Genomic DNA, 9,486 nt, shown 5'->3' on the forward strand with positions numbered 1-9,486 from the left:
TACTAAAGAAATACAATAATCAAAGAACCTCAGTACTGAAGGACTGAAGGACTGTATATTTCAAAAGACATAGGGGGCTTTGCAAACTATTGAAACAGAGTAAAAAGTAATATATAAAAGTACAAGGTGCATTTAAATAAAAATGTATCAAAGTGCGAAGAGATTGCATAGATGTGTTTCCATTGGTGTTAAAACAAGCACCTTCATAGACTTCCAACACAACACAATTACCAAAAGCTGTAGGACTAAAGGATTGTATATGTCAGCATACATAGGGTGGTTTGCAACCTGTTGAAACAGGATCAATAGTATGACGCAAGTGTGCCAAGTGCATTATGATATAAATGTCGATTGTAGGGGTGGGTTTCACTCTACTCAAACGAGGGCGGGGAAATAGTGTATAAAAAGGTATTGTGCTTGTTGTATGGATATAAACGTTCTTTCAACTGTAATCAGAGACTTTCAAAATTAACAATCAATAGAATTAAAGCTCCTGATATAATACCATGAGACCCTGCCCACATTGAGGGAGAAGAATAATTTTCAATCCACTCAAGCAAGACAGGAAAATGGTATCAAAGTATCAAGTGTTTATGGCAAAGATGTAAACATATATATAAGTACTGATCGGGAACCAAAACCCTTTTGCATTGGTCAATGCTTGATTTTCTTGATTTGATCAATTTTGCCATACTGACATCCATCACGCGAAACCAAACCACACGTTAACAATTGCAGATTTCCTTTGCAGTAGGTTGCTAAGAGAAAAGATGGATTTTCAGCGTCTGGAATTTTATCCACTATTGAATTACAAATCAGATCAAAGAGCAGCTAATGTAGATAATCTTATCAACCAACAAGGATATTTGAATGCTTTTCAACAAGTCAAAAGGCAGTCAAAGATGTAACAGATCTAGTCCCATGTCAGGCCTCCATAAGACTTTACTGACTCTTCTTTATCCCTTGTGGACACAGACATGGCTTACCAGATCATTCCAAAGGTTCTTTAGCTTTGCTAGCCCCACCCCTAACCACTGGTGAGCACCTGAACCTGTTCATCAGTCTTGCACTGATACACGAATACCCTTGGACACGAATGAACACTGTTACATCTCCATTGCTAATAATATTATATTTCTATAGACTGGATCGCTGCAACACATTATTGCCATTTAGTCAATCGGACTAAGGCACTGGATAACAAAAAATACTGGAAACGTGGTATGCTAATAACATAGAGCAAAGTGGCAGCCATTAAGGGAACAGTGCACCAACACCAAACACAAGTTGTAGAAACCAACCTGCACTTGGAAAAAAACTGCTTGGGCAATAACACAGCACTAATGATCTCGCTGTCAGAAACAGTCTGCTAGAAGTGATGATAAATGGAAAGTGTTGAGACTGAAAACATCCCTTGCATGATGACAGACGTGCACCCCCTGCCCTGAGGGTCCCAGCTGCAGCAATGTCTGGATCATTGGTGCAAATTTGTCTTGTCATGGTGAACACAGATCATGCATGTGGGCCATAACATAGACCTGTCTCACAGGTCACGGTCTTGTTGAATTGGGAGGAGTGTCCAAAGCTCTGCCCTCGTAGTGGTGAAATGCTACTGCCTTTGCCTGGAATTAAGTAGCACAAGCACGGTGGTGGTAGCATACTGTGTAGAGATCAGTAGAAGTGAACAGGCCTTTTTACCTGTGTCACTGGAGTGAAGCCTGTAGGCGCACTTATGTAAAGATCCGCTACTGTGTGTTTAACTCACCCTTGGCCTACATTAGGTTAGTATGTAGTGCTTGTGTGTTGTATGCATATGCTGGGTGCATGTGTACCTATGAATGGTACAATACATGAAATATTCTGAGTTCCATTTTGGGAGACCCAGAACTGACTGGAGGGGCATGAGGCGGATAGAAGAATCCCCCCAGACAGATTTGTGGATTGCTGCATTCCTGTGAGTTAGATGGGACACACACTTGAGGAAGGTGAGTCAGGCTCTCTTGCAAACTTCAAAGGATGCAATTTTATTGGAGAGAGGTTACTGTAAGAGGGTGTGGTCACTTCTCAGGAAGGAGATAGGGCTGATAAGAGAATCATAAAGAGTAGGGCCGAGGCCCTGGGGTAAACGTTTGATACACATATCACTGTGGCTTACATCCAGGTGCTACCCTCTAGTCACTCCCATGGGCTGTGCTGTGGGGTTTTCAGATTTGGAGTCACTCCTGTTGTGATAGAGTGCTTTCTGGATGAAGGGCCGGGCAGAGGAGAAGGCACTTCAAAAATAAGCAGACCCCCCAACACAAACATGTTTGGTATCTGGAAAAGGATATAAGAAGGGGAGCCCGAGGGGCCAAAACTGTCAACTGTCAAGCACCTAGTCTGACTATGCAAAGAGGAGAAGCTCTCCAAGACTCCTACCTGTCACCAGGATAGGTGTTAATCTTTGCCAGTTTCTCAGGAGGTTATGGGGACATCACCCAGGGAAATATAAGGGCCCTTACCCCTGAATCACCAGTGCCTGCCTGCTTGTCAAGATCAGTGTATCCAGTGCAGAACAGGAGATCACTGAAGGAAGCGAGGTCTGCTGATGGATCCAGGCGAGTGGATCCCTGTAGGGAGGTGTGAGGAGATGATTACGGTGTAGATCAGGCCATCTTATGTGTGCGGTGTGCCTCTGCAAATCCTGTATGCCATAGAGGGCTGCACTGAAGTTAACTGTGCCAATCGGTCCACCTCCATTGTGCCATGTGTAAGTCAGGTTCTCGTAAGCTGAGGGGGCTGCTGTGAAAAGAAATCAGCTGTAGTGCGGATCGGACTGTCGCCCGAGAGGAGTGCATGTGTGGTGACCCTGTAAGTCAGTGGGGGCAAGAGACAAGGAGTGTAGCCAGTTTGATGCCATTGTTATGAGGAAAGCCTGCCACAGTGACCAATGGGGGCCAGAGTCCCAACTGAGCATCGGAACTAGGGGCCACTAAAATCCCCACCATCCCACTTGTGGGAGAGGACCAAAGGGAACTTACCATCACCCAATCACAACCGCTGGAGAGCTGCATGAGTGCTATTCACCAGAGGCAGCCCTGCTGCTGCCATGCCTGCGAGAGAGATACTCTCAGAGACTCCAGTCAGGCAGTCCCTCCTGGTGAGGGTAAAACTATGTGAAGGGCAAGAATGCCCAGAAAGAACTTGTCTGCCAGATAGCACATTGGTGCTGGAACACTTACTTTTCTAACAAAGTCGAAGTGGGACTCCTAAGATTCGGACTGTTAGTGGGTCCTAGCCTGAATATCACCTATAGAAGGGAAATAACTGCTGCTGCTAGTGAGAGAGAAGTGGGATGCAGGAGAATTCCTATTAAACACTGGACCCCTCTCCTCAGGGACTGTGTGCATTGTTTGCATATGCTGTATTTCACTTTGTGGTCATATAGAAATACTCCTTTTGTCATAAAAGAAAGTATTTGACTGGACAATCATTTATTGCTGCTGTTGAATATATTTTGAGTTGTTAACCTGTGTTGACTGGACAATCATTTATTGCTGCTGTTGAATATATTTTGAGTTGTTAACCTGTGTCTATCTGTTTCCCCATCCCTTAAGAAGCCTTGGACTGCTCAACACAGGCTGCCACTGAGTGAAGTGCTGAAGGGGTAATTCGCCCACTTGCTCATGATCCATAGTATGGTGGGCCCTGGCATTTCAGAAGTATAAAGCCTTAACCCCCACGGTAGGGCCCAGTAGCTCCTGCTTGTCTTGTGGCCCTCTGCACAGAAGGTCTTTAAAAGTACCTAGAAGTGGTCCACTTGATACTGTTGCCCAAAGAAATAAAAACAAAACCACCAGTTCAATTGTAGATATGAAGCAAAAAAAAGTGATATTTGCTAAAAATACATTGTATAATCAGCTCAACATCTAAAGGCTTCTGTAGGTCAAGTCAAGTCAAGTCAAGTCAGAGAATTTATAGAGCGCACTACATACCCAGAGGGTTTCAAGGCGCTTAAGGAGGGGTGGGGAATTACTTGTCAAATATCCACGTTTTAAGTTGCTTTCTGAATGATAGGTGGTTCTGGGTAAGGCGAAGGTAAGTGGGAAGTGAGTTCCAGGTTTTAGCTGCCAGGTAGGAGAAGGATCTACCTCCCATGGTGGTCTTGTTGATGCGAGGTACAGTGGCAAGGGCTTGGTTGGAGGATCGAAGCTGGCGGGAGGGGGTGTAGAAGGACATTCGTGTGTTGAGGAATTCTGGTCCGATTTCGTAGAGTGCTTTGTGTGCGTGGGTTAGGAGCCGGAAAGTGATCCTCTTATTGACGGGAAGCCAGTGGAGGTTTTTCAGGTGACCAGAGATATGTTCTTTACGCGGGATGTCTAATATGAGCCTGGCTGAGGCGTTTTGGATTCGTTGGAGTTTTTTCTGGATTTTAGTGGTAGTCCCGGCGTAGAGGGTGTTTCCGTAGTCCAGTCGGCTCGTGACCAGAGCGTGGGTGACCGTTTTCCTAGTTTCGGTGGGGATCCAACGAAATGTTTTTTTGAGCATGCGGAGAATGTTGAAGCAGGATGAGGAGACGGCGTTGACTTGTCTGTTCATTGAAAGTGAGGAATCCAGGATGACGCCCAGGTTCCGTGCGTGGTCTGTCGGGATGGGTGCTTTTCCAAGGGCTTCTGGCCACCAAGAATCGTCCAATGCGGAGGGGGAGGTACCTAAGATGAGGACTTCTGTTTTATCTGAGTTCAATTTCAGACGGCTGTGTTTCATCCATTCGGCTACTTCTTTCATTCCTTCGTGTAGGTTCGTTTTGGCGGTGCTAGGGTCATTGGTGAGTGATAGGATCAGTTGAGTGTCATCTGCGTAGGAGATGATGTTGAGGTTGTGTTGGCGGGCGATGGCCGCGAGGGGGCTCATGTATACGTTGAAAAGGGTGGGGCTGAGTGAAGATCCTTGTGGTACGCCGCAGATGACTTCAGTGGCCTTTGACTTGAATGGTGGAAGGCGGACTCTCTGGGTTCTTCCGGTGAGGAACGAGGTGATCCATTCCAGTGCTTTTCCTTGGATTCCGATGTTTCTGAGGCGCTGTAGAAGGGTGCTATGGCAGACTGTGTCGAAGGCTGCGGAGAGGTCGAGGAGGATGAGGGCGACTGTGTCTCCATTGTCCAGTAGAGTTCGAATGTCGTCTGTTGCTGCGATGAGGGCGGTCTCAGTACTGTGTTTTGCTCGGAAGCCGGATTGTGAGGAGTCGAGGGATTTGTTGGCTTCGAGGAAGGCGGCGAGTTGGTTGTTGACAGCTTTCTCGATGACTTTGGCCGGGAATGGAAGGAGCGAGATGGCGCGGTAATTTTTGAGTTCGGTGGGTTTTTTCAGAAGGGCGCTGAGTTCAGCGTGTTTCCAGCTTTCCGGGAAGGTGGCGGATTTGAAGGAGCAGTTGATGACGTCTCGGAGGTGCGGTGCTATGATGGAGTCTGCTTTGTTGAAGATGTGGTGAGGGCAAGGGTCTGTGGGGGATCCTGAGTGGATGGAGTTCATCAGGCGGATGGTGTCCTCAGTGGAGATAGGGTTCCAGTCATTAAGGGTGTTCGAGGGGGGTGAAGGTCCAGCAGGTGGTTGGGAGGGTTGGTCTCCGGGTTGGTTGTCGAAGCTGTTGTGGATGTCTGCAATTTTGTTGTGGAAGAATGAGGCTAGGGAGTCGCAGAGTGCTTGAGAGGGGGTGATGTCGTTAGAGTTGGCCGAGGGATTGGTAAATTCCTTGACGATGTTGAAAAGTTCCTTGCTGTTGTGGGCGTTGTTATCTAGTCGTTCCTTGAAGGCGGCTTTCTTGGCCTTTCGGATCAGTTGGTGGTGTATGCGGGTGGCGTTTTTGAAGGCGTCCTTGGTGCTGGTGGTTGGGTCTTTTTTCCAGGCCTTCTCAAGGGAGCGGCAGAGTTTCTTGGATTTCTTAAGATCATCGTTGAACCATGAGGCCTTCTTGCTGCCAAGTTTGCTTTGTCGTTTTTTCAGTGGTGCTAGGATGTCGGCGCTGTTGGATAGCCATAGGGAGAGGTTGGTGGCGGCTTGGTCGGGGTTTGAGGAGTGGGCTGGGGGGTTTAGAAGAAGCGATGAGGAGATCTGGTCGATGGTGATTTTGTTCCAGTTTCTTTGCAGAGTTGGTTGGGGGTGGTTGTTGGGTTTGGGCTTGTTGTAGGTAAAGTGAACGCAGCTGTGGTCAGTCCAGAGGAGGGCCGTAGTGTGGCTGAAGGAGACATGATTGCTGGAGGTGAAGATAGGGTCGAGAGTGTGACCTGCGATGTGGGTGGGGGAAGTGACCAGTTGTTTAAGTCCGAGGTTGGCGAGGTTGTCCAGAAGGGTGGTGGAGTTGCGGTCGTTGTTCTTCTCAAGGTGAAAGTTGAGGTCTCCCAGAAGGATGTAATCTTTGGAGGGGAGTGCGTGTGGAGTGATGAAGTCTGTGATGTCCTCACTAAATTGTGCGCTGGGTCCTGGTGGTCTGTAAAGGAGGGTGCCTCTGAGTGTGGTCTTGGGGTCAATGTGGATCTGGAAGTGAAGGTGTTCAGAGTTGGCGAGATTGATGTCAGAGCTGGTTGAGATGTGGATGGATTTCTTATGGACGATAGCGATTCCTCCTCCTGTGTGGCCGGTACGGTCCTTGCGTATGATCTTATAATCTTCTGGGATGGCAAAGGTGATGTCTGGGGCGGAGGAGGCGTTCATCCATGTTTCTGTAAGGAAGGCGACGTCCGGAGAGATGGTGTCTAGTAGATTCCATAGGTCAATGGTGTGCCTGTGGACCGATCGGGTGTTGAGCAAGATGCATTGTAGGAAGGTCACACACACATATGAGCATGGTATTACAGATATAGGCATGTATTTCCAGTTTTTAGTGGGTAATGCATAATGTGCATATCAGGTGAGCAGAATGCCATGGGTAGGGTGACCATACGTCCCGGATTTGCCACAACAATGCAGGGCTTTCATCATCTGTCCAGGCAAATTTAACAAAATCCAGCACATATTCTGTTTTTTAAAGAACAAAGAGAAGTGCAAGCTTTTACTTGCGGCAGTGCAGGATTTGCCAGCTCCATCCTTTTCAGAAAAAAAATGTAATAAACTCAGATGATGCTTTGACTAAAAGTGGCATTTAATGAATTCCCCTCAGTGCCTGGTCGTCTGTACAGTGTCTTGAGTCATTCTGTCCCCCATAGTTGATGTGAAAGTGTAGTCCTACTTCTATGTTTGTGAAATGTTTTGTTTTTCAAATTCTGGTCACCCTCGCCCTGGGTCAGAACAGTTGGGAACTGCTGGCCATCTGCAACTAGGCTATCACCAAAGGGTACCACAAACCGCGCGGCGAACACAGAAGCTCTACTCAACACACATGTAGTTGAAAACACCAGCTGTGCAGCTCAGGCTTCTCAAATCAAGCCTCGAGATGCGTTGTAGTTGTTGTCTCCAAAGAGCATCTTACGGAAGTTTCACACATCATTTGCTTTGCATAAATTATCCCGAAACCCCGACTGGGACTGACGTATAAGTAAGGAAAAATAGCAATCAAGCGTCCCGTTCAAAACAAGCGCTCCAGGCAACTAATAAATGTAAGACATCCAAACGTGATCAAGCCCTTATCAACATCAGCTTTTCATTAAGCATTAGCCCCGCCGAGGCAAAGCCGCCTCGCCCGCGGGCACCCGGGAAGCACGGCTGATGGCAGCGCGCATACATTTGCTGTCTGATTACAGGGTTGTAATTTCAAGAGCTCGAGGTTGTGGAATCTGCCCGTGTTTTAATTTACAGAACTTTCACACATGCAGGTGAATATTAGCTGCTCATATAAGAGGGTTAGTGGAGGGGCAGAATGTAAACAAATCAACTTGTTTAATCCTTGTCAAACAGCAAGTGAAGCGACATAAGCATTTGAACTTTAATAAATGAAAACAAAACACACAACACAAGCTGATTGCCAATTGTTGAGACAAACTACACACGAAACCATCTGTCAATCAATGCATGTTGCCATGTTCCACGCAGCGCAACAACTAAACACCACAGAGTGGGACGGCAGCAGGTGCAAACTTCTTACCGATGGTGAAGCTGAAGCCATCGATGCTGAAAGTGGCGCTGCGGCACTTCTTGAAGCTTTCCTTCCTGCTGTTCGGCTCCGTCATGTTGGTGCCCGCCGTGCCCTGCGACGGCAGTGACTGTCCCCTTCCCTGCGCGGGGCTGGCAGTCAGCAGGAGCCCTGCGGGCGGCTGCGCCCACTCTGCACCTCGCGCATCTCCAGCGGTGTGAAGCGCGTGGCGGCGGCGCGGCTGGCGCGAGTCCCCGCCCCCGAGCCCAGTCTGTCACCGACTGCCACCCGCAGGGAAGCCGGAGTTCAGCAACTGCTCGGGGACCCCAGGAAAGTGCGCTCGGCTGGCAATTAGTGCCGCGTGCACTATGTCATCGAGGCAACCGTGCGGCGCGCGTGCTCTTCCGTTCTGATGGAGCGGGAGGAGGCTGCGCAAGCGCTCGCAGCTTGTCAATCATTCCCGCTGCACGTGGACTGTCCCTGACACGCCCAGAGCTCACCTGTGTTTACATTCATGGAGCTGTCATTAGTGTCGATAGTATGTATAACATTGTTCCGTTATTCGTATTTTTTTAACAACAGTGGTTATAAAACCCTTAATATATAGGAATTGTATATCTTCATTGTCATCATCATTAGCCCATTTGACCGAAACCACTGCTTTTGCTTACTCCAGTTGCGCTGCTTTATAAAGGAAGTTCAAAGTATGGACTATTGCACGAAAATGTGTTCTGTCCTACATTCCTAGCAGTCTCCTGCAGCGAGAAGCGAGCCACATATAAAGGCGAGGGGAAGCTATTATATCGCACATTGAATGCCTTAAAAGGGAGATTTCGCACCTTTGATTCCACCGTCGACTGTCTTCTGACTCCTGTTGGGGGTGAGAGCACGTTACTTTTTTAAAAAAATGATGTTCTGTTTCCCGGCTACACTGTGCCCATAGCTCGTCCAGAGAGACTGTGGTGGGAAACAGGGAAGGCAGATCATCACAGCCTGAAGGATGCTCGCACTGGTTGACAGTGTGTACTTGCTTGCGGGAGGTGGATGCGTTGGTGCTGGCCTCTCCCTCTCCCTCTCCCTCTCCCTCCCCATTCCCCTCCCCCCCCCACCCCCCTCTCTCTCTCTCTCTCTCTCTCTCTATCACTCTCCTTACCCCCTTAATGGCTGGTAAGACAGAATAGGATGAAATCTCCCTCACCTCTCCTGACCCCGTTACCTCTACTCTCATGGAGAAACGAAACACCTTAAAGGAATGGCAGCCTCAATATAGTGCTATCTTTTGGGTACCTGCAAAGAAGTTAATTAATTTACGTGGGATGCACCCCCGCCCTGCAATTTAGTTTGGCTCTGATGAAATGTAGATGTTGCACAACAAAAAATGATGTTATCGAAAGAGGCAGCAGTCCCGCTGTTCTACACAAAACTGTGTCAAAGCACAAAAG

The 9,486-nt window shown here is 47.9% G+C and overlaps 1 protein-coding gene across 3 annotated transcripts in view; it reads right to left on the bottom strand.

Moving 5' to 3' along the window:
• Nucleotides 1-8,455, bottom strand: part of PDE1C (phosphodiesterase 1C) — a 1,706,308-nt gene extending 1,697,853 nt beyond the window's left edge. The window contains exon 1 of one of the 3 annotated variants that reach the window (XM_086964785.1): nt 8,057-8,455. In XM_086964785.1, coding sequence (XP_086820911.1) covers nt 8,057-8,141 — 85 coding nt within the window. In that variant the 5' untranslated portion in view covers nt 8,142-8,455. The remainder of the gene's footprint in view (nt 1-8,056) is intronic. The other 2 variants (XM_086964792.1, XM_086964788.1) reach the window with 2 other exon arrangements.
• Between the last annotated feature and the right edge of the window lie 1,031 nt (nt 8,456-9,486).

Source organism: Lissotriton vulgaris, chromosome 4_1 (genome assembly GCF_964263255.1).
Source record: "Lissotriton vulgaris chromosome 4_1, aLisVul1.2, whole genome shotgun sequence".
Classification (NCBI taxonomy): domain Eukaryota; kingdom Metazoa; phylum Chordata; class Amphibia; order Caudata; family Salamandridae; genus Lissotriton; species Lissotriton vulgaris.